The following is a 25268-nucleotide window of genomic DNA, read 5'->3' as shown; positions in this document are numbered from 1 at the left end:
CAGAACTGACAGTGATACATCCATCGTATGGTGTTTGCCCTGGTGGATAAACCAGCTTAAGCTGATAGCTGTGTTTTGGAACATGGTAGCTGGTTTAAGTTGGTCATAAACTGGTCATAAACTGGTGCAAGCTGGTCATAAGCTGGTACTGAACTGGTCCAAGCTGGTCATGAGCTGGTCCAAGCTGGGAGACCAGCTTGTCATACGAGCTCAAGCTGGTCAAAAGCTGATAATGAGCTGGTTCAAGCTGGTCATGAGCTGGTCCAAGCTGGGAGACCAGCTTGTCATACGAGTTCAAGCTGGTCATAAGCTGGTAATGAGCTGGTTCAAGCTGGTCATGAGCTGGTCCAAGCTGGGAGACCAGCTTGTCCTACGAGTTCAAGCTGGTCATAAGCTGGTAATGAGCTGGTTCAAGCTGGTCATGAGCTGGTCCAAGCTGGGAGACCAGCTGGCCATACGAACTCAAGCTGGTCAAGCTGTTTTGTGGAAGATGGTAGCTGGTCAACCAGCTCATGGCCAGCTTATGACCAGCTTGGACCAGCTCATGACCATCTTAAACCATCTTATGACCAGCTTAAACCAGCTACCATGTTCCAAAACACAGCTACCAGCTTAAGCTGGTTTTTCCACTAGGGTGGGTAGAAGATTTAATGAAAAAACATAGCGATAAACCCTATTTTAACACAACAATGAAATGAAAAAATGCTCTGTGAATACGTATAAATGATGACTCGGTTGTGAATCGTATTGTGAACTGTCCGAAGGAACCGATTCGCTAATCCTAGCTACTTCCCAAGTCCCAAAGATAGTAAGCTTGCCTAAAATGTACTACTGACAAGGAAATGCAAACCAGGCTTATTTCACAGAGCAGGAAAATAACTGTTCTCCAAATCAACTACCCAAACACACCACACGGTGGATGTATCGGCACGCTTTTACGCGCATATCCCGCTGTTAGTGACTCGCTCCCCCTCACTGCTGTTGCTGATCAAAGGCGCTTGCAGCAGACCGCCCAGGATAGTCGCACAGACATAGAGCTCCATAACGCCTTCTGTGTGCGGATCACATTGCTAACGGGTTTATTTCAACGCTTATACATCAATGGACTATCCCACAGCATTCTGCTCTCGACATTTGTTTTAGTCCATCTTTCTGTGGAGATAAAGCAAGCGCGAGCACGGAAAAAAAACGGGCGGTAATGGGAGGAAACGGCGTGTTTTCATTAGATAAAATTTCCGAAGAATAATACATCAGTCTGTCGTGCACATTTTAGGAGCACACGTATCATTCTTAATGCACTGGATGTAGACTTTCGGAGCACACGGGAGTTTCGTGCATGCGCGGCGCATAAACAGCGGAAACCAACAGTTTTCACAAACACTTGGACCGTATTTCAGCGTCTCATCGGGGCTACACTTGGTTTGATCTTTGGGTATATTTGTGCAGCTCGTGTCTCATGGTGTGATATGCACTGTCAAACGCACACAGATATGGAGAAGTAACCTATGATGCTGCAGTTTTGGGGTTTATAGGATGAGATGAGCGTTATGCCATTCACTCTGCGGAGCTAAACTTGACTTTCACACTGTTTGGTCACGAGCATATGTGAGAAAGTGTGTGTATCATTGTCATTTTCAGAACGCAGCGTGTTTGCATGCACAGTGACGCTTGCCTTTTAACATAAGGCGATTTAATATTATGCATCTTGGCTTTGCATAACATTATAGGCTATTTAAATGCTGCTTTAACTTTTAAGAGCATTTAATCCCAAATAATTGTACTTTAATCACTTAGAGGTGCACCAACATTTCCAGAAAGCAGCGTGTGTATGTGCCTGTTAATTTAAGGCAATAAGGCGTTTAATATGTATTAATATCATGCATATTATATGTGCATGGCATTAGACTTGTATTGAAATCTATATGGTTTCAATATAGTCTCCTAGGTGAGAAGTTACATGACTGAAACTCAAGGAAGCTGGTTTTGTGACCGCACGCTGATGCGCAATGACGCTCTGGCTGTGCGCAAATTTGTTGACGCAACCTGTGGCCTCTTAAACCGATAGATTCGGAAGGGTTTAGTCAGTTTGAGCAAGAGAGAGTTGAGGTTGCACAACAGCCTGTTTGCTTGTGCTTTCTAACCACCAGACAAGGGAAGTTTCCGTTGGATACAGTGCATAACCACAGAATAACCGTGCGTAAGGCGTATTGTAGAACGTTTAAATGGTGTTTCGCAAGTTACCCGGTGTCTCCGCATCGGGCATGGGGCTTCGTCTGTCTCAGAAATTCGTGTTTCTTTTATTCTTGTCGGGTTTGGTAACCCTGTGCTTCGGGGCGCTCTTCTTTTTACCCGATAGCGTGCGCTTGAAGCGCATCTTTCTCTCCAAGAGCGACAGTCCAGCGGTGACCGTCGGCTCCGACAATGACGCCCGGACGCTCTCCAAAAAGGTGTCCGGTGACCAAGAGCACCAGCGGGTGAGTTTCAAGGGGGGTGACGCGAATGTTAAGCTGAAATTGAGCCGCAAGCCTTCGGTCACCCATGAAGCAAGAACAGTGGAGAGATCTGTTGGGAGTAGGACGCAGGAGTGGAGTCCGGCGATGGCGCACGAACCGGCGGTCGGGAACGAGCGTGTCACCACGGCCGCTCATAACGGGGAACACAGAAGTGGATTCAGCTATGAAAGGTTTAAAAAGTGTCTCATTAAACCACCTTTGGGGAAGGGCCAAGGAAAGCCATCGGATCCCCAGACGCTTCAGAGAAGAGAGAAGGTCAAAGAGGTAAGATTTGTGGTCCCTACAAAGTCGGTGGTGTAGTGATTTTAAAATCTGGGCTATGGGGGGCCAGGCTTCCATCCGGGGACCCCCCCTCTGGGACCACCCCTGGCTGAGACCCTATGAGGACTGAAGTATGAACACCCTTTCTTGAACAGTAGTTCTATTGGCAGTAGAGCATGTTTGCCCATGACTTCATTTTGGGCATTCAAAGTTAGGCACTTACTAGTTTTTTTGTTTATTTAACTGTATCACTGCTTCAAAATAATCGCAAATAATTTTTTTTGTCCAAATCGTTCAGCCCTAGATTGTTGGTTCAAACCCTGCAAGATGCGTTGCAATATCCTTGTAGAAAGTAACTTTGGAGAAGCTAAAGTTATCGGGGAGACCGAGGCTAGTTGTCATACTTTTTTACTTAATTGAAGTAAAAATTCTTGGTTGGTTTATTTTATTCAATTATAGGCGCATGTCTTGGTTATAAACAGCTATATTTCCACCGTTATTGCCCAAGTAAAAAGATTCAGCAAATTTACAGTGTGACCCCAATAGCAGGGCATATTGTCATAGTATATCTAGTAAGTTGTTACAGTGGGAACAATGGACATTTCTTTTTGTGAATTAGTTTGCAGGATAGATTTTTTGATTGAAACCAACACACAGACCCACTGCTAGAGAAAAGAAGCATTTTTGTAATTGTAATTGTGTATGGTTACTGAGACAAAGCTCTTGTGACAACTTGCCCCACTCTCTCCCAATTCTTATACCATACCATAAGTTACAGTCTATACACTCCGGATATGAGCTATCGTATGAGCACATAAAGTTACTGGTGTTTTCTAACTGACACTTATCAGCAACGTCTCAGACATGCCGTCGAGGTGTGCTTTCATGTGACAATTGTTGAAGCTGGTGTTTTAAAACCAGATAACAGATACCTTTCGTCTTGGAGTCAGCTCACATTGCTTTGATATAACTAATAATGGCATTGACCGTGGTAGTGAAGGTTTGTTGTTCAAGATAATGGCAATTCCGGCAAATCAGGAGAAATTTGGAGCTATTCTTGGTGTAGAAGTGAAACCTCTTATTGTTTCAGAAAGAGTGCTTCTCCTACATGAGCTTCGGAAAGCTGAACAAACCTCTAACTTTAAGTAGTAAACTTATACTACGTAACCATTTGTGCTACAGACATGAATAATACCTTAAATCTTGTGGCTTCTTGAGGAGAGTTGTGCCATTTCTTTTCTAAGCAATCTGATTTACAATTTTTCACCTGGTGGACTATAAAACAACAATGAAAGAAGTGGTTTATATTCAAGTTCAGACTGTTTTGGAATAAGATAACAGTTTTATTGTTGTGGCTGATCAGTGTATATATACTGTATATATATTTTTGGTGAAATGTGACTTGGACGTATCGTCCCAGACCATTACAATGAATATATATATATATATATATATTATATTATATTTTGTTTAAAGAACTGTCTTAGTGCAATACATTTAGTTTAAATTAGCATAAAGGCGGGGGGCCTGGGTAGCTCAGCGAGTATTGACGCTGACTATCACCCCTGGAGTTGCAAGTTCAAATCCAGTTTGTGCTGAGTGACTTCAGCCAGGTCTCCTATAGCAACCAAATTGGCCCGGTTGCTAGGGAGGGTAGAGTCACATGGGGTAACCTCCTCATGGTCGCTATAATGTGTGGTTCTCGCTCTCGGTGGGGCACGTGGTGAGTTGTGCATGGTTGCCGCAGAGAATAGCATGGGCCTCCACACATGCTACGTCTCCGTGGTAACGAAGTTGTAATATCAGATAAAACTTTATAGAAATAAAGTTAGTAAGTGATTTAAAGAAACTAAAATCATGTTAACACACATATTGTTTACATCTTGTGGCTATACTTTTAAAACAGTGGGCCTCATTCATGAAAATTTCGTAAATATACCAAAGAATTGGGAGTAAAATGGAGCTTCCCAAATACTTTCCGCCGGATTCACAAACGCTTCGTATTTCCCGGATTTGTTAGTACAACTTGCGTATGTTAATGTATTCCAAACGTTTGTAAATCGAACGTGCGTGCATGGGCCCAGTGAGTTTTTTGTTTATCGTTTATGGACTGGCCTCATTCCCTTCCATTGTAAGTGCCTCACTGTAACAACGATTTTTGCTTTTTATTAATTGAATAAGGGACGAATCAGAATTATTTTTTGTGGTTATTCAGGTTTTTGCTTTAAAGAAAAACAAACTATGAACCAGTCAAAATGATCCCTGTGGTAATTAACATTATACCACAAATGCTGTCAAAAGAGTTTGTATTGAACCTGGAACATTCCTTGAATGGTCCTAAAACCTAGGCTTTGTTGTCTTTAAGCAACATATATATATATAGATATATAATTTTTTTTTTTGTGTGTTGAAATTTTACCTGGATGTGTTCTTAACAGTTTAAGTGAGTTTCACTTGAAAGTCTATTGAGGTATTTGTTGTTCATATCAGTGAGTTTATGAAGCTTTTCTAGTATACGGCCTTTGATTCATCAATGCTCCCTCCTTTTGTAATGGTGCCGATGACTGCAGGGTTTATCCTCTGTTGGGACATGCTGAATGGGCGTTTTCCGCTCTGTGAGATGGATAGAGTTACAAGGAGCAGCTTGGCAGAGATTCCCTGAGGCTGAGAGGAGCGCAGAGCTTTGATGAGCGCTTCCTCTCTGGAAAGCCAAGATCCTGTTCCACTTCTCCGAGCGGAGGCTCTGGGCTACTTAAAGATAGGGCAGGACGGTGTAATTAGCTGCTGGCTATTTAAACGTGGGATTGAGAGATCCCACTAATCAAGAGTCATGATTACAGCAGCTGTTTCTCTGTTTGAAAGTGTGCATCAGAGGTTTGACTGTAACAAGAGGAGCACTGCTTTTGTTTGATGAATAGTATGTGCAGAATTTTGCTGCCTCTTTGCAACCAAAGCTTAAGGCCAAAGCATACTTCAGTTTTCCATGAGCCAGTACGTCTCGTGCATAGTGTGTGTCGTGTGACACAAATTTCGTCATCAGCAGAGTATACACGACCTTCCTTGAGCCTAGAAAGACTAGGCTGCATGCACAGTCCTGATGTACAGTTTTGAAGACGAAAATTTGCCGTATTTATGCACCACTGTCATTTAATGTCCTAAAAAAGTATCTCAAAACAGTCTTAGTGCTTGTGCTGAATTAGTCCGTATGGACTCATGGTAAAAATAGTATACTTTGGAAGGCAGAACGGCATGCGTAAAAACTAGTATTCACTAGCCTTTAGTGTGAATTCTTGGGTAGTTATTGACGACGGCTGTGTTTGGAATGGAAAACTGCACTGAACCAGTAGGCATTATTCTACAGTTAATGTGCATTGTTGTTACATGACCTCATCATGTTGCATGCTTAATTTGGCAAGTGCCATGCAGGGATCATCTTCAGTGGTCATTTGGGATTTGTAATCAAGTTGTGTTTAAAATGTCTTCAAAGGATTGTTCACATAAATCCATCTGTCTATCATTTGTTCATTCTGTTGTTCATTCCATCTATTGTTTGTTCTATCCATTCATTCTATTGATTGTTCGTTTGTTCTGTCCATCGTTCGTTCATTCTCTCCTAGGTTCCATCTATTGTTTGTTCTATCCTTTTGTTCTATTGATTGTTCGTTTGTTCTGTCCATCGTTCGTTCATTCTCTCCTAGGTTCCATCTATTGTTTGTTCTATCCTTTTGTTCTATTGATTGTTCGTTTGTTCTATCCATCGTTTGTTCGTTCTGTCGTTGATTCCATCTATTGTTTGTTCTATCCATTCGTTCTATTTATTGTTCGTTTGTTCTATCCAACATTTGTTTGTTCTGTTGTTTGTTTGATTGTTTTTTGTTCTATTGTTTGTTCTATCCTTTTGTTCTATTGATTGTTCGTTTGTTCTATCCATCGTTTGTTCATTCTGTCGTTGATTCCATCTATTGTTTGTTCTATCCATTCGTTCTATTTATTGTTTGTTTGTTCTATCCAACATTTGTTTGTTCTGTTGTTTGTTTGATTGTTTTTTGTTCTATTGTTTGTTCTATGGTACATTCTGTTGATTGTTCGTTCTATTGTCTGTTCTATTGTTAGTTTGATAATTGTCTGTTCATTCTATTGTTCCATCTATTGTTTGTTCTATCATTCGTTGTATTATTAGTTCTATCGCTCTAATGTTCGTTCTATTGTTCATTGTATTATTAGTTCTATCACTGTATTGCTTGTTCTATTGTTCATTCTGTCTACCGGCTTATTTGTTCTATCGTCCATTCGTTCTATTGTTTGTTCTATCGGCTGTTCTATTGTTCGTTAGTTAGTTAGTTTGTTCATTCTATTGTTCGTTCCGTCATTGTTTTAGTTTTATTGCTGTTGTTTGTTCTATCTGTTTATTTGTTCTATCAATCATTCTGTTGTTCATTCTGTTGTTTGTTCAGTCTAACAGTTTGTTCATTCTATCGTTCGTTCTGTTGTTCGTTCTGTCTATCGGTTTGTTCTTTCTTTTGTTCATACTATCGTTGTTTTAGTTCTATCGCTCTGTTGTTCATTCTGTCTGTTTATTTGTTCTATCAGTCGTTCTGTTGTTTGTTCTGTCTAGCGGTTTGTTCATTCGTTCATTCCATCTATTGTTTGTTCTATCCATTCGTTCTATTGATTGTTCGTTTGTTTGATTGTTTTTTTTGTTCTATTGTTTGTTCTGTCATACATTTTATTGTGTGTTCGTTCTATTGTTTGTTCTATCGTCCATTCTAGCTTTCGTTCTATTGTATGTTCTATCGGCTGTTATATCATTTGTACGTTAGTTAGTTTGTTTGTTCATTTTATCGTTCATTCTATAGTTGTTTTAGTTCTATCGCTCTATTGTTCGCTCTATCTGTTTATTTGTTCTATTGTTCGTTCTGTCTTTTGTTTTTTTCATTCTTTCGTTCACTCTATCGTTGGTTTAGTTCTGTCACTCTATTGTTCGTTCTATCTGTTTATTTGTTCTATCAGTCGTTCTATCATTTGTTCTATTGTTTGTTCTGTCTATCGGTTTGTTCATTCTATTGTTCGTTCTATTGTTGTTTTATTTCTGTCGCTATATGTTTGTTCTCTGTTTATTTGTTCTATCTGTCATTCTATTGTTCATTCTGTAGATCGATTTGTCTGTTCTGTCATTTGTTCTATCGGTCGTTCAATTGTTCGTTCTGTCGTTCTATTGTTCATTCTGTCTGTCGGTTTGTTTGTTCTATCATTCATTTGTTCTGTTGTTCGTTCTATCTGGTAGTTTTATATTTACACAGATATTTCATATTATACTTCCTTAAATAGCTCTGATATTGCACCACCAACCCACCAAAACACTTAAATGTGGTTAATTACTTTTTATTAGTAGCTTGTAGTTTTGCTAACTACATCAAATGGACATCTTTACAGTAGTCTAACTTCTTTAAATTAAGTTTGCAGCTGTTTTAAAGTAGCTTCCCCAACACTGACTGTGACAGCGTACATGCTCTTGCATTATAGTTTGATAATAAGCATCATTGTGATTTGTGAGAAAAATTTATTAAAATGCCTGCTTTGAATTTGTGATCTAATTTTAGTTGCTCTATTGAATTTGGTGTGCTTCCTACTGTGAACATTATATTTTTGTGTTATTTATTTATTTTTTGTTCAATAAAGATTAGAGTATTAATGCAAATCATGTATGTTGCAGATGTGCTGTTAAATGCAAAACTATTTGAAATGAAATGTTGCTGTTCAGACATGTCAACCACATGTCGTCATAGTTATATAGTCATGCTTTATCAAATAATGAATCCTTTCATCGTGCATGGAAAACTGAGGCAGTGTTTACAAGATAATGAACTAGTACACACAGAGGCAGTTAAAACAAATCATTTACTAGTTTTGCATGTCTCTAAAGGACTGGTTTGCTTATTTTCTTGTCCCACAACCCCCAGTGTTTGCTATGTTGAGGTATTTTGCATCAGATTCCAGTAAGCAGAAATGACCTCTGAGTGTGCTGTATCAGGGCCAAATGCACTGCTGGGCCCTAAAGCTTTCCAGTGTTCTCTCAAATGTATTTTAGAGTTCAAATTCTAGGTTTCAAACTAACGGTCTTCTTAACAATATCACTGCAACAGTGTTTGAAAACTGCTTTCCACCACGCACCGGCAGTGTAATTACTGGATTCGCTTATTATAGAAAATCAGAGGTTTTGTTCTTTTAACAAACTGTTGAGTTGAAATTATTGTGTGTGGTAATGGAAGTTAACTTGTTTTGAATTTCAAACATGTAAAAAGAGGCATGACCCTTATTGCCTCAGGCCTCCACACGTTGTAGAATCAACATGAAAATCTGATGTGCCAGAGTGTTGAGTGTTGAAATAGCTGCTGTTGTCTTGGAAAGATTAGGAACATCTCTTGGTCCTGAAATCTTTCTATTCCTTACAGAGCTCTGTTCTGTTTATGGAATGCAGCATTCAAAGATAAGTGCAGACTTGAGCCAAACTATTTGGCAACCAATTATTTTAGCATGCACTGTATCACGGTTTTTTTGTCATTTGGGATTCTTATGACGGTTTTTCTTGGAGAGATCAGAATTGGTGTGATGGTCAATTTACGGTATTATTTTACAAACAGTTTACATGTTCTGATGGGTTTTGGAGTTAATCTCACAAAAGAACATGTCCAGGTCATATTTCACCCCAAAATCTGTAATACAATATTACAGAAAATGAAGCCTATTTTTCTGAACCATTAATATTTTTTGCATTGTGAAATTATTTGCATGACATTTAAGTACATTTCACCATATTTGCAAATTCTCATTAATGTAATTTTAAACAACTGATAATATTATTTAAATTGTATACATGTCATAATATAGTATTTGCTGTACGGCCTTTAAACCTATAACGCCGTTTGTATCAAATATGAATCACAACATTTGACGGCTCCTGTTTCAGTCTCTGTTCAAGCTGACGAGCCAAACAACCTATAGTATGTAAGTTTCTCATGTTTATGGCACCATCTAGTGGTTATTAGTGAAAAAAGTGGTTTCAATGTTTATATCGATCTATTTAAAATGGCTTGCGTGAAAAGTGACTCATGTTGGGATAAATGACAGCTTATTTTAATAAAGTAAAAGTGACAGTAATGATTATATTGTTACTGATATTTTAAAATGAGTATTTGCTGAATATAAGCAACTTGTGCTTGGTTCAAACCTTGTATATTATTTTATTGAAAACCCCCTTTGAAATCCATGTATCAAATATGATACAACAGGCTTTTGAAGTTCATCTCTCAATCACCATTACATTACATTCATGCCCACCACAAACAAAAAATCACAGAGCTTTGACATTTCTGACATTTACTTTTTATAAGATGTATTTAAAGTGTGAACTAATATTGCAGTGTATTTTCATATATGCAGCCTGCTCTGTCATTACAGCCTGCTATCTCATCATTATTTTACATCACAAGCTACTATGATGTCATCTTACCATAAGTTCCTGAGAGCCAGCGAAAAAAGTTTTACAATTTCCCTTTTTTAAATGTCAATTTAGTGTTTGGTGCATAAAATACATATGATAAAAATTGATTATTGAAAAAACATTTTATTCATATTGTATTTGATGGGATACATTTCAGTCCATATTTATAGATCAAGGAGAGGAAGTTGTCATGGTCAAACTCTGAAACATTTGGCATCTCTGAAAAGCCCAGAGAGTCCACTGATAATATCCCAAGATTTACCACTGTACAAAAACTTCAAAAGCAAATGTCCTACATAAAAATGAATTACTGGGCCTCAGGAGGAGAATGACCTTTAAAGTCTAATGTATCAAATATGATGCACAAAAAAAAAGAAAAAAAGTGCAACATTTTTAGTTTGTCTAATGGTACTAAAAATTTTAATTCTCTGACAATGTTTTCATATGTCAGACAATTGTTGCTGATTTAAATAAAACAATTGTCACATTGCAGTATTTTCTTACTGTAAAATATACTATATGCATGATATATACATACTGTATTACAGTAATGTGTCTAATAAGAGTCACCATTGAGAATAATGAGGATTACAAAAACAAACTCAAAAGCGAAACATCCGGACACGTACCATAAAGACAACGAGAATTTGGGATGAAAATTTGCTTAATTGTCAGTAAAATAATGTCACAATGCAAAACATCTCAATGGACCTAAAAATTGACTTTATTTTCATTATGAAATTTTTAGTATTTAATTATTCTTTTTATTTTGGGATGAAATATATCCTAGTTTTCATGAAACTTGCCCACAAGTGTACTTACAGTATAATTTCATAAACATCATTTAAATTATGTACTGCAGCGTAAACAATTAGAGAATGTATGAAATCTCTATTTTGAAATTGAGTTCTGCTTTTTGATTTTATTTTCTGTAGAATTTGGTATGCCTGTGAAATAGTATATTTACGTGTTATTTTTCCTACAATAAAGATTAGAGTGGGGGAAGCAAACTTCACAAATATGCTGTTAAATGCAAAACTATTGAAATGAAGCATTGCACAATGCATATCATCAAGATTGTGTTTGGCATCACGTTACCTGGTTTCATCGACTGTGATTCAGCCGAGCGCTTCAAGTGATTTTACCCTTGGGCACCATTGGTAGAAATAGTTTTTAATTAACTGCATGCTTACTCTGTTGACCTGCTTTTGGGAAAGGTTGTTTTGTTCATTACCAACACAATTAGGCCACTAATGAAACATCGGTACACAGAATTCATTACAGCCCAAAGGACATTAACTATTTTTTTATTTTTTATGTTCAAGTTGTATAGGAGTGACAATATCTGCCCGCTATGTTTAAAGAACGAAGCAGTGAACAAAACATATTGCTCCAAAAGTTTTTGCATTGTGGCTTCATATTCAGTATCATCATTACACAAAGTGACAAGCAATACATCATCGTTTTTCAAATGTCAATGGAAAAGAAATGCAAGATGATCCAAATTAGCTAACATGACATCTTTCCCAATTTGATTCTTTAATAGCACAGATGAGGTAAAGAAGCCATTCGAGTCCTCCCTCGTTAATATGCGCTCATTTACAGACTCTCTTTACAAAACTGCAGGTTTTCTTAAAGAGACAGTACCGATTTGGTTAGCGCGTGCTCTACAAATCAATGTAAATACTTATAATATATGCAAAATAATATCATATTTTGCATATTGATTATATTGATTTTTAAAAAAGGTAAAATGTTACCAAAATCTTTTGGATTTTCTCCCAATTTGAAATGGCCAATTCCCAATGTGCTCTAAGTCCTCATGGTGGTGTAGTGACTTGCCTCAATCCAGGTGGTGGAGGATGAATCTCAGTTGCCTCCACGTCTGAGACTGTCAATCTGTGCATCTTATCACATGGCTTGTTGAGTGTGTTACCACGGAGATATAACACATGTGGAGGCTTCATGCTATTCTCCGTGGCATCAACTCACCATGTGCCCCACTGAGAGTGAGAACTGCATTATAGCAACCACGAGGAGGTTACCCCATGTGACTCTACCCTCCCTAGCAACTGGGCCAACTTGGTTGCTTGGGAGACCTGGCTGGAGTCACTCAGCATGCCCTGGGATTTGAACTAGCAAACTAGTGAACTAGCGAACTCCTGGGGTGGTAGCCAGCATCTTTACAACTGAGCTACCCAGGCCCCCCTATAATTAATATTTTCATAATGTACCTAGTTAGAAGGTTTCTGTATAATGAACAGCATTAGCTGGGAGATCATTTCTTTAATATGTAAGCAAGATGGACATTATGTATCTGAAATATACCTAAATTAATCAAAATCCGAATCAAATCGAATCAAGAGCTTATGAATCAGAATTGAATCAAATAGGAAAATCTGTATCAATACTCAGGCTTTAAAGTAACCATGTAGTACTGCATTACAAATGAAAGGTACATCAAATAAATAGAGAAAAACTTCATCAGGGGCAGTGGTGGCTCAGCAGTTAAGGTGCTGGGTTACTGATCAGAAGGTTGGGGGTTCAAGCCCCAGCACTGCCAAGATGCCACTGTTGGGCCCTTGAGCAAGACCCTTGACCCTTTCTGCTCCAAGGGTGCCATATCATGGCTGACCCTGCACTCTAACCCCAACTTAGCTAGGATATGTGGGGAAAAAAAAGAAATTCACTGTATATGTGTGATAATATATATATTTTTTAATTAATTAAAATTAGAAAACAATCAATTAAGATGGAGCGTGATGGATGCAAACCACAAGATCAGATTCACAACATATCAACAACAATTCTTGCATTGTTTACTTTGTCACTCACACGTGTAAATAATGTAAAGCGGTCATTGTTTTTATTTATTTGTTCATACTTATATTAATGTTTATCTTTTTAAATGAAGGAGTGTGATCATAGCCATATTAGTTTTTGCTGTAGTTTTGAAATTGGCAAGAATCATGAAATTTCACTGGTGTTAGATTGGTATCGACTAGTAAAATCTGCCTTGCTGTATTATTCTTTCATAGATCGTTCACTGGCTTTAAAGAGATGTGTTACACTCTGTTGATATCTTGGCACGACAGTCACATGACAGATAAGTAATGTTGAACAGTTTAATATTGGCTGTGGTATTGTAAGTTCTTCCGGAAATGACACACCCGATGTGTTTACCGTGTGGTTTCAAAGAGAGCAACACACAAGAAGTTGGTTAGCAAGTGTGGTTTAACTAATGCAAGGCATCAGGAACCAAAAACCAGACTCCCTCTACTCTAAAATGTGACTGTTACAGCTAGGTCTTAGCGACATATTAATATTTTGTGTTTTATTATGTTGCCATTTAAAACTTAACCAATATTGTGCCTGTTGGGATGAGATGTACTGTTATTTTATTTATTTATTTAAAGAAAAATCTCATTATAGACCATTTTGGAGGCAATATGCATAGATATTGAGTTATATATACTGTATATACTGTTTGAGTTTGTTTTAAAAAAAAGTTTACCGCTATTTATTTACCATTATGCATGACAGCATAAATTTACACAACTCTTTCGAATTTATCTTAATATTACGCTTCAAAAATATATATATATATTTTATTAAATACACCATCAAATTTCCTCTAATATGAATCAGAATACACAACACAACATATAAAATAAATAGTGGACATTTTAGGCAAGTGTTTTATTTACACTCAAATAAAAGTTTTTTCAGATTTTGTAAGTGAAATGTGTTTTAATATTTACCTATTTCAATAACAAAATTCTATCAAATCAAATTAAGTAATTTAAAATAAAATAAAATTAATATTTATTCATGAAATTTTAAATGACAATTCAATTTGATGTAATTTTGTTATGAACTTGAAATACATACATCTTAAAAATAGGCTTAAATATGTATTTTTTTGTGTGTGTGTGTGTGTGTTTTTATTTATTTAGGCATTTTGTAATGCAACACCACATTTTTATGGAAGCTGCGGAGTGCGGAATGAAGAAATATATGATCAATCTATTAATTTGAAAATAAAAACGTGAATAAATAAAACCAATTTATAAATGGATAAATAAATTGACCCATTTAAATGTGTTTATTTAATTCACATTTAAAAATATAATTATATTTAATAAATCTTGCATTTAATTAATGTTTATTATACAATTAAATGTAACAATAAAAAAGCATTTTTAAATACACCTATTAAACTGAGTTTTAAAAAAGCATTTGGCATTTGCTTTTTTCATTCATTTGCCAGTTGCTTTTCTTAATCTATTTGCCAATGGCTTTTCTTTTTCATTTTACTTTGGCTTTTCTTTATCCATTTGACAATCGAGTTTAAAAATGCCATTGGACAGTTAAAATGTGGGAGCAACCAATGAACTTTCGACTCAGTTTTAAGACACCCCTTCAGCCACATCCCACTCGAAAGAGATGTAAGACGGTCTGTCATTGAATGGCTATTGATAGAGGTTTACGTGCGCTATGAAGCCCACGCAAAAGAAACAAACACGAGGCGTATCAGAAGTTAATGGTCATTTGTTGCTGCTGCAGTTAAGTGCCGCGGCCCTCCCTGAACGTGTTCAGTGGTACGTGTCTAGGAAGGGAACCGGTAACCACGATGCCATCAACAGGACTGATTGGTGCCATTGACTGAAAGCACGCGGCCGCCATGCTTGCACAAGCCGGTAAACGCAATGCCGTCAACAGAACTGATCGGTGCTACTGACTGAAAGCAGATTGTGAACCTACCAGAAGCAAATGCTTCTTTGTGCTGCCTGACCTTCCAGTTATTCATCTATTTCATATGACTTTACTGTATGACCGCTATCTCTGCCATATTTGTGAACAAACCCCCCCCCCATATACTGTACCTGGATCATCCACAATCATTGAGAACCAATAAAACTTTACTAATCTGTTTCTGTTTATATAGCTCGATAAAGTGATACTACCATTCGCTTACACAACCAGAAATGTTTTTTTTTTTCTTCTTTCAATTAAAGTTATACCTTTTAAGTGACGTGGCTTTCTTTCACATAATTCAAGCAGTAAAGTGGGAGAGCGTCTGTGTCAATTAAAAGTGAAACACCATTGAGTCTGATACAGTTAAACTGTAAATTAACTAATGTTAAATCCATAACATCCAGACTACAATTGCAAGAGGGGTATGTGATAAAAGTAGCAATAAGTACTTTAATGCCAATGTACAGTGTGTGTTTATTGTGTGTTTAGCTACTATTAGGTCAGTAAACATCTTTATGAAGATGTGCACAGCACAACATTAAGAAGACTTTATTTGCAACATTATAAATAGTCATGTACACAGCCGATAGATGTGGAAAAAATAATATTATTTCAGTATTTTTAAATTAGCATTCCAAACAGACTGTTTTTAAATGCTTGACAAGTAAAACACGACACCGTAGTTTAAGCTTTACCATTTTCAACAAAGTATGCTCGCCTTCTGTGTATCAGCTGGTTTTCCCAATCATAATATATGACATAAAGTGTCTTCAGTGGAATGTGATATCACTGAAAGTGGCGGATGAGGGAAGGTCTGGCCGCACATAGAAGCGTTTGCTTCAGGTAGGATCTGACGGCCGCCGCTGCTCGGTACCTCACGCCGGTGGAGCGCGAGCATGGTGGCCGCGTGCTTTCAACCAGTGGCACTGATCGGTTCTGTTGATGGCATCGTGGTTACCAGCTTCCTGGACACGTACCACTGTGCACGTTCGGGGAGCAGCGACAAATGACCATTAACTTCTGATACACCTCGCGTCCGTTTCTTTTGCTCGGGTTTCATAGTGCACGTAAATCTCTATCAATAGCCGTCCAATGACAGACCGTCTTACATCTCTTTTGAGTGGAATGTGGGTGAGGGGGTGTGTCTTAAAACTGAGTCGAAAGTTCATTGGTTGCTCCCACATGTCAACTGTCCAATGACATTATTAAACTTGATTGTCAAATGGATAAAGAAAAGCCAAAGTAAAACAAAAAAGAAAAGCCTTCAGCAAATAGATGAAGAAAAGCAACTGGCAAAAGAATAAAGAAAAGCAATTGCCAAATGCTTTAAAACACAATTTAAAATGTGCTTTTAAAAATGACTTATGTGCTATTTTATTTTAACATTTAATTGTATTTTAAACATAAATTAAATACACGATATATTAATGATCAATTTAGTTGTTAAATATAATAACATTTTTAAATGTGAATTAAATAAACACATTTAAATGTGTCTATTTGTCCATTTATTAACTGGCTTATTTATCCATGTTTTATTTTGAAATTAATAGATTGATAATTTATTTCTTCATTCTTTTTTAATTGGCACTCTGCAGCTTCCATACTACTTAGGCCGTGTCCAAACTAATATGTTTTAATTTGAAAATGCATCTTTTTCTCTACATTTTGGCCTTCCGTCCACACTGAGATGATGTTTTTGACAGCAAAAACTGAGATTTCGAGAACGCTCTACCAAGTGGATAAATTTGAAAACACCGTCTTCGCATTGTAGTGTGGATGGGGAAGGCAGAGATATCTGAAAACGATGATGTATTTGCTGTCATGTGACGCAGTCATGTGATCCATTCAGTCCAAAACAATCAAGATGGCGTTATTGTGTCTGCTATCCACTTTTATAGTGTTGTTAAAGATAAATGTTACTTTGTACAACTTTCACAATGCATTCCTTCATAGGCAACGCAAAGTTTACTCGGAATTGCTGTCCGGCGTCAAAACACGAGGACAATTGCGTTTCAGCCCGTATATTGAAACTGCGATTTTTCGCATGTGCAGTAAGGGGATTTAAGCATATTCACACGTTTTAGTGAGGACGAGCAACTTTTAGAAAACGATTGAAAACGGCAGTGTGGCCAGAGAGCGTTATGAAAATGAAAACGCTGTTTTCAAATGTATCCGGATTAACGTGGATGTAGCCTTATTGAAAAAAGTAGTTTAAAGCTACAATTCTGTGAAAAAGTATTTCCCCCCATCCTGATTTCTTCTGTTTTTGTATATATCTCACACTAAATTGTTTCAAAAATTCTAACTAAATCTAACTTAAAACAAAGGCAATCTGAGTAAACACCAAATACAGTTTTTAAATGATAATGTAATTTATTGAAGCAAAAAAGTTATCCAATACCAACTGGGCCTGTGTGAAAAACTATTTGCCCCCCTTAGTTACTAAATCCCCAAATCTATGAAACTGCATTCATAATGGGGTTCAGCTGGACTAGACACACCCAGACCTGATTACTGCCAGCCCTGTTCAATCAAATCAACACCTCACATCAACTGAACTTTTTCAGCTGCATGAAGTTGGCTAAAAGGTCTCACCCAGTAGCACACTATCCCATGGTCGAAAGGAATTCCAGAAATGATGAAGAAAAATGTGATTGAAATACATCAGTCTGGGAAAGGTTACAAAGTTATTTCAAAGGCTCTGGGACTCCAAAGAACCACAGTGAGAGCCATTATCTCCAAATGGAGAACACTTGGCACAGTAGTGAACCTTCCCAGAAATGGCCGACCTTCCAAAATTCCTCCAAGAGCACAGCAACAACTCATTCAGGAAGTCACAATAAAGCCAAGGACAACATCCAAGGAACTGCAGGCGTCTCTCGCATCAATAAAGGTCACTGTTCATGACTCCACTATCAGAAAGACACTGGCCTAAAATGCCATCCATGGAAGAGTGTTGAGGTGAAAACCACTGCTAACCCAGATGAACATTATCATCTGGGTTACATTATCATAATCTTTTGGGAGAATGTTCTGTGTACTATGAGTCAAAAGTGGAACTGTTTGGAAGACAGGTGTCCCGTTACATCTGGCATAAATCCAGGGTTCCCGCGGATCCTTAAAAAGTCCTTAAAATGTCTTAAATACAGTTTTCCAAAATGTAAGGTAATAAAAAGTCTTAAATATCTTAAATGATACAACAAAAGTCTTAATTTTTATTTAAAGAGGTCTTAAATTTGGGGGTGGAAAGACAGGAATTGTGATAAGACCTAATGTTATTATCAAACTTCAAAAGAATATGATTTAATTAAATAAATGCACGCGCTGCATCCTTCAAAGTGAAAACGTGGCACTGTTGTATTTTCTCCAAGCTCGCGGGGGCTTGTGAGTGTTTCCAGCTGTTACAGAGCAGTTAACAATCATTAAACCATATCGGAAATGTATGACAAACTATCACTAAAGATCAACTGTTGATGATGATGTAGTGTTGATGAAATATGACAATGTTTACTTTTAATTGTTTATATTGTAATACAGTGTAGATTATTGTAGGAGTGCACATTTTATATCCCTTCTATGTTTGAATGAGCAGCTGCTCTCTACCAGACAATCCTAAAGGAGAACGTCCGGTCATCAGTCCTTGAGTTGAAGCTCAAGCGCAACTGGATTATGCAGCAAGACAATGATCCAAAGCATAGGAGTAAGTCCACCTCTGAATGACTCAAAAGAAGCTAAATTTAAGTTTTGGAGTGGCCTAATCAAAGTCCTGACTTGAACCCGATTGAGATGCTGTGGCAGGACCTGAAACGGGAAGTTCATGCTCCAGTGTGGCTGATCTAAAGCAGTTCTGCAAAGAAGAGTGAGCTAAAATTCCACCACAGCGTTGTGAAAGACTGATCTCCAGTTATCGGAAGCCTTTGGTTGCAGTTGTTGCTGCTAAAGGTGGCACAACCAGCTATTGAGTTTAAAGGGGCAGTTATTTTTTCACATAGGTAATAGAGGTGATGGATAACGTTTTTGCTTCAATAAATATATATATATATATATATATATGTTTGAAAAATATATTTTGTGTTTACTTAGGCTGCATTTGTTTTATGTTATATCTCATTTGAAGATCTAAAAAAAAAATTGTCAGGTGGGTGAGAGACAGGACCCAAAAGCAGAGGGAAACAGTTCAATTGGATTTTTTAATCAACACAAAGTTCTCTTTTCAAACTAAGCAAGCTTAGGAAATGTCTCTCCCCTGACACGTGGGCAGAGACCGAGGAATCCTCCTCCACATGAACTGTGCGACGATCACGGGCGAAGCAGAAGGTAACCACACTTCTGGAACAACACAGCATCAAACATTCACATTGACAATCACAATAACAATGATCCAACTTCAGACATATGACATAAGAGGGGATTTAAATAAGCAGGGAAACAAACAAGAGCCAGCTGCCGCTCGCAGCTGAAGGTTGTAATGATCAGCGTTCCCATGGAAAAGCTGATTCAGCATGCCAGCAGCACCTGAAACACACAAGGGCAAAACGTAAACATGCTTTGACAAAAACTGACAGGGAACGATGATAGTATGGTCCTCGTCAGACAAAACCCAACCTGACAGGTTGACAGGACCATGACATCGCCGGAGAGCGCACGACGGTAACACGCGCACAGCGGTCCCAAACAACTGGACCCTTGCGCTCACACAAAGGGGGTACACAAAACACTGAGGCAGGCCGATACTGCCACGGTCCGTCATGCAGAACACCAACCTGACAAGGTGACTGGACCGTGACAAATTTAGTATGAAAAATACACAAAAATAGAAGAAATCAGGAAGGGGGCAAATGCTTTTTCACATGGGAACTGCTAAGCTACTGTCACACTACTGAAAAAATATAATTCATTTAGTAGTATCTCCACTTTTAGTTAGTTACTCCCCAACACTAGTGTGTACAGTATATGCTTTGCTTGTGTAGGGTTTGGTTTGTTATGTCAGATGGAATATGAAAGCGTTTCCTGTTCCCACCCTTCCGTTTTCACACATACAACGGCTTCTGAACTACTCATAACATTACATATAGCAAAAAACAACATAGTAAACCTATTTGTAAGGAACTGAAAGTGTTTACTATAGGCGCTAAACAACAAGCATATACAGTATAAATGTGAGCTCATATTTCCCAGAAGCTGTAGTTTTCACACTGGCCTTGTCAACAAACTTTCACACTATGAGCATTTGATTATCTGTAGGCAGCTGTCTGTTGGTAAATGAAAGAAAATATTTAGAGGTTAATAAAAGGAACGGCTTAAATTCTGGTCGACACCACCTGTGTTAGATGCTTGATTTGTGTTTATGTAAAAGACTGAAACATAACCTAAATTAGCAGAATGCATTCATGAAAATCCTTCTTTCAAACTAGAGTGCAGACTACTTTTACAGTAAAAATACTCTGTATTTATTTGAGTGATTGTTGTATCTTCTGTATGTGCATATATTTACATGTTTGCTGTTGTGTATGTATGCATGTGTGTGTGTGTGTGTGTGTGTGTGTGTGTGTGTGTGTGTGTGTAGGTGTGGGTGTTATTTAAAACACAGAAATGCCAGCAGATGCACATACACAGGGGCGGATTTAGACATGGGCAGTTGCCCAGGACCCAAGGTCAACAACTCTTCGGGGCGTTCTCATTTGCAATCGCCGCCACATGTAAAGGCAGATATGTGAAGCTTATAATTTTATAGAAGCACTTACATTAATTTTTCTGTTAAAACTTGTGCCGTAAAGTTGTTTAAATCATCGTTTTAGGGTGTATGTCTGCCATCATGTCAATACATTTGTAAAATTGGCTGTAACTTTACACAGAAAAGTTAGTAAGCAATTTTATCGCACTAAAATCATGCTAGCACACATACTGTTTAGGTCTTTTGTCTATACTTTTGAAACAGTGAGTATTTTAATGTTTACGAATTTGCCCCATTTACTTCCATTGTAAGTGCCTCACTGGAACCACGATTTATCCCAGGACATCAGCAGCTACATAAATACTCAGACCCGCCCATCTGGCACCAACAATCATCCATGCGATTATCTAATCAGCCAATCGCGTGGCAGCAGTGCATAAAATCATGTAGATACGGGTCAGGAGCTTCAATTAATGTTCACATCAACCATCAGAATGGGGGGAAAATGTGATCTCAGTGATTTGGAGTGTGGGATGATTATTGGTGCCAGATGGGCTGGTTTGAGTATTTCTGTAACTGCTGATCTCCTGGGATTTTCACACAACAGTTTCTAGAAATTACTCAGAGTGGTGCCAAAAACTAAAGACATTCAGCAGTTCTGTGGACAAAAATGCCTTGTTTATTAATTTATTTGAGTCTGAGATACACTTCTGGAAATAGGCCACATTAGATCTAGTACCTTTTCCTTATATTCATATGTGAAAGCGGTTTGTTTTGTTGTTATCCAAGTACTAGAACAGCCTGTTTTGCAGGTGTATAACAGCAAACAAACATTATGATGTTGACTGTTGGGCTGAGTGCATATATTTTAATTACGATGAGAGCCGACTCTGGAGCCAATGCAACTCATAAATGCAAAGAGCAAAACACAGCTTGATATCCTCCAGACTTTATTAACACCACGCTGAACAAATGCTTTCTCAGATTTACAGTTTATAGCTGATAAACATCGGCATTCATACTGTATCTCACCAGGTTTAGCAGTTCTCTCCTGTACCTCAGGCTGGTGTATTTTCTTTTCGGTTCTATTTAAGGGCCCTCAGATGCCCACAGGTGTAAAGAATCCCTGTACTGTTTATCTGAAGGTGGTCTGACTCCAAGTGTTTGGATTGTGCACGTCTCAAGAGACGAACATTTCTCCTAATGAGATGGTAAACCAAGAAATGTTATTTCTGCGAGGATCGAGGGCCATGCAGTAGACGTGCGACTTTTTGTTTCTCCCAGCTGCACAGTATGAATAAATTCTGCCTATGTTTGCGTTGAGCCCACAGGAAGTGATGCGTTGCTATATTTCTATAACCTTTATTCTATATGACCTCTGAGTTTTATGTCAGCTTCTTTATTTGTTCTTGCTGATAGGACTGGGTGGTATGGCGGTTTTATAAGTCATGAAATGTATGCTGCTGTATGGTTTATACTGTTGCATAATTGTCATTTTAAAAATCCAAGCAGGAGTTCAGATCCTGTGTCAAAATGATGCAACTGTAGTTTGTTTATGGTTTACAATCAGTGTCGCAATTTGGCATATTAATGTAGAATTCAAATGAACGTCTATAAAAGTAGCTTATCCAATCAGCTTTGTGTTACATTTTGTGAAACTATTTCTGCACTGATGCCAGACTCATCATGCATTTGTTTTGAATAATCTTTTTATACAATGTTATTACTTGGCCCCTCACATGAATTGTGGCAGATCCAGGTGAAATGTCCACTGTATGGCGCTAAAAGCCAGACACATTTTCAGGTTTTTTAAGGTTAATTTTCTATCGAGTTTCAAATCAACAAAACCGAACTCCCTACCCTAAACCTTAAACCTAAACCTAACTGATAGTGTCAGAAAAAGCTAATCTGAGATTAAAAAAAAACAAAAAAACACGTCATTCTATAATTCTTTCGGCTCACGTGTTTTTCGGTTGAGCTAACACACAATTTGATCGCGCTTGAACAAGCTTGTAAATGTAGTTGATTATGTAATGCAAGTGTTACAACAAGTTATGCGCTATAGTAAAAGTGTTTTGATGTCATAATGAATAAAAGTCATTCTTGCTGTAGCACTTCTAGCGTTCATTCCACCAGAAACGCGATGCGTACGAGCTACAGAAAAAAATATTTTCCAAAATATCGGTATAGTAATGTGATTCAATGAGACCAGGTTGTAAAATATAGTTTTAACTTTTCAATTTGACTATATAGCATGAAATTCAGTGTTTTGATATGATAACGTGAAGCTGGATTTGTTAGCTTAGCAGGCTAATCGGTTAGCATGTTAACTGAAAACGCAAATAGTGAGAAATGTTCAAATCAGGCACCAAATAGAATAGCCAAAACAAGTTGTTTCAGCCAATAAAATTGCTTTGGGGTCCAAGGGGCACCAAATTCTGTGGGGGAGATTGAATTTTGCACACGTTGAAAAGTGGTAGATTCTGAGGTCTTTGGTTCTGTCCAAAAACACTTAATCATCATGTCTCAGCAGGGCTCAAAGCAGTCCTTCACCCCGACTCTCTGCGGGGCCTTTACAATGTTTAACACATAAAACGTGTTTGTGCATTTCTGTATATACAGTAGCTCTCTCTTCTCTAAAACCCTCACAAACCACTGGAACATATTTACACATGTGCATAAGCCTTAGAGGAATTTCCAAGCAGAACAGCGTTAAAGTTTTGTGGAGCTGTATCCTACAACTTGTCATCATTACATGCTTGTATTGAAGCTTGAAACGAATGACTGGATTTAAAGGCGAAGTTCACCCAAAAATAAAAATTCAATCATGTTGTCAAACTTGTATTATGTCTTTCTTTTTTTTTGTGGAACACAAAAGGAGATGTCATGCAGTATGTTAGTCTCAGTCACCATTCGCTTTCATTGCATTTATTTTTTCTCCTTGCAATGAAATTAAATGGTTACGGTGATTAAATGATGACATAGTTTTCATCTTTGGGTGAACTATTCCTTAAGTCGTTATTCGCTGAAAATTTCCACTGTTGCTACATTGTTTTCTTTCGACGTGCGTGGCTTGTTAGCATTTAGTAGTATTTACACTTGAGCATTTTGAGTTCAAGTACCAGTTATTTTCCAGCGATATTGACTTTATCACCTCATTTATCAAAGGACATAGCTTTAATATAAACAACCTTATTAATCAAAACCGGCCCAAAAAAGCTTTAACATCAGCAATCTAATATTATTAAGTTCTGGTGTGTACATAGATTTCTGCTAATTCTTTTGGGGACCAAATATTGCAAACCAATCCAGCACATAATGATCAAGCTGATGAGATTTTTTTTCTTTGGTATTTGTGTGAGAGCTCTAAATCAGAAAACAACTTGGACTGAAACTGAAAGTGCCTACATTTCAGGAACATTTTAAGTGCTTCCTTCACTGAAGCAGTGAGCTGGGGAAAACACTTATAAAATGAATAGCTCTAATGAGATGAGCCGTGTTTGAAACTTTGATCACATGTTCTATATTAAGTTGCTACATAACTGTAAACCATTTACAGTTAGGCTAATAAATTATATTACTGTATCAAAGTAATATAAAACTGAGGACAGTTTTTTTTTATTATTATTAAAAACTGTACTTTTTTAAACGTTGTCGTTTTAGTAATATTTCCAATATTTCACAGAAATACATTACTGTACTTACTACTATAATTTGTTTCAAAATGATTTTTACTTTGATCGTTGTATGTATTGCGGCAGTTTCATGGTGAAATGAACACGAGGCGCTACAACAACAATGACTTTTCACTTTCATGAGTAAAACAGCAGATTGTTAGTTTATAAACTTACTTTTTGCCCTTATATGACATCTCTAAACACTTACTATTGTTGTGTTTATCATCTCACATTTGCTTTTTCTGACACTATCGGTTAGGTTTAGGGATTAGGGTAGTGAGGTAGGTTTTGATGATTTAAACATTAAAGCCAAAAATTTACTTTTTTTTCCTTATTTGACATTATATACCTCTGGGTGTAAATAAGGTGGTTCTGAAAAACTGCTTATGTTTTGTTCCCAATCATGTCAACTGTATCTGAGAAACGTTTTGTGTTGATACGACAGAGCAATCAAAAGTTATAGCTTTACAAAAATTATTTATCATAGTGTCCAAAATCATCTCCATGTGTCCATAAGAACTAATTACACATGCAAACACAACAATGACTAAAGGTTTGCATAGCATGGAGACATGATTTTAGTCATGAGATTTCACTGAATGAGTTTCATTCTGTGCCATCTGAGTCATCATTGAGTCTGTGGCGTGTACTTGGCACCATCTCCTGGTGGCCATATGTAACATTGTGCTTTGTGTGGATTATCTAATGATCTATGCATCTGATTACCTTGTGTGTGGGCTCATTTGAAAGATAATCACCTCCTCTAAGTGATGATATTTTATGTTCTGTTTATTTTTTATGAAGTTATAAGCGAAAACGTGGCATATGAGCAAAACCAACATAATTGTCAAAGATATATACTTAGCTATTACTTGCTATAT

The 25268-nt window shown here is 37.4% G+C and overlaps 1 protein-coding gene across 2 annotated transcripts in view; it reads left to right on the top strand.

Moving 5' to 3' along the window:
- Window positions 1–997: 997 nt before the first annotated feature.
- Window positions 998–25268, top strand: part of LOC127453596 (mannosyl-oligosaccharide 1,2-alpha-mannosidase IA-like) — a 278918-nt gene continuing 254647 nt past the window's right edge. For both annotated transcript variants that reach the window (XM_051720073.1, XM_051720072.1), the window contains exon 1: window positions 998–2777. In XM_051720073.1, the coding sequence (XP_051576033.1) occupies window positions 2223–2777 (555 nt within the window). In that variant the 5' untranslated portion in view covers window positions 998–2222. The remainder of the gene's footprint in view (window positions 2778–25268) is intronic.

Source organism: Myxocyprinus asiaticus, chromosome 16, assembly GCF_019703515.2.
Source record: "Myxocyprinus asiaticus isolate MX2 ecotype Aquarium Trade chromosome 16, UBuf_Myxa_2, whole genome shotgun sequence".
Taxonomy (NCBI): Eukaryota; Metazoa; Chordata; class Actinopteri; order Cypriniformes; family Catostomidae; genus Myxocyprinus; species Myxocyprinus asiaticus.
This window is presented reverse-complemented; position numbering and strand designations above follow the sequence as displayed.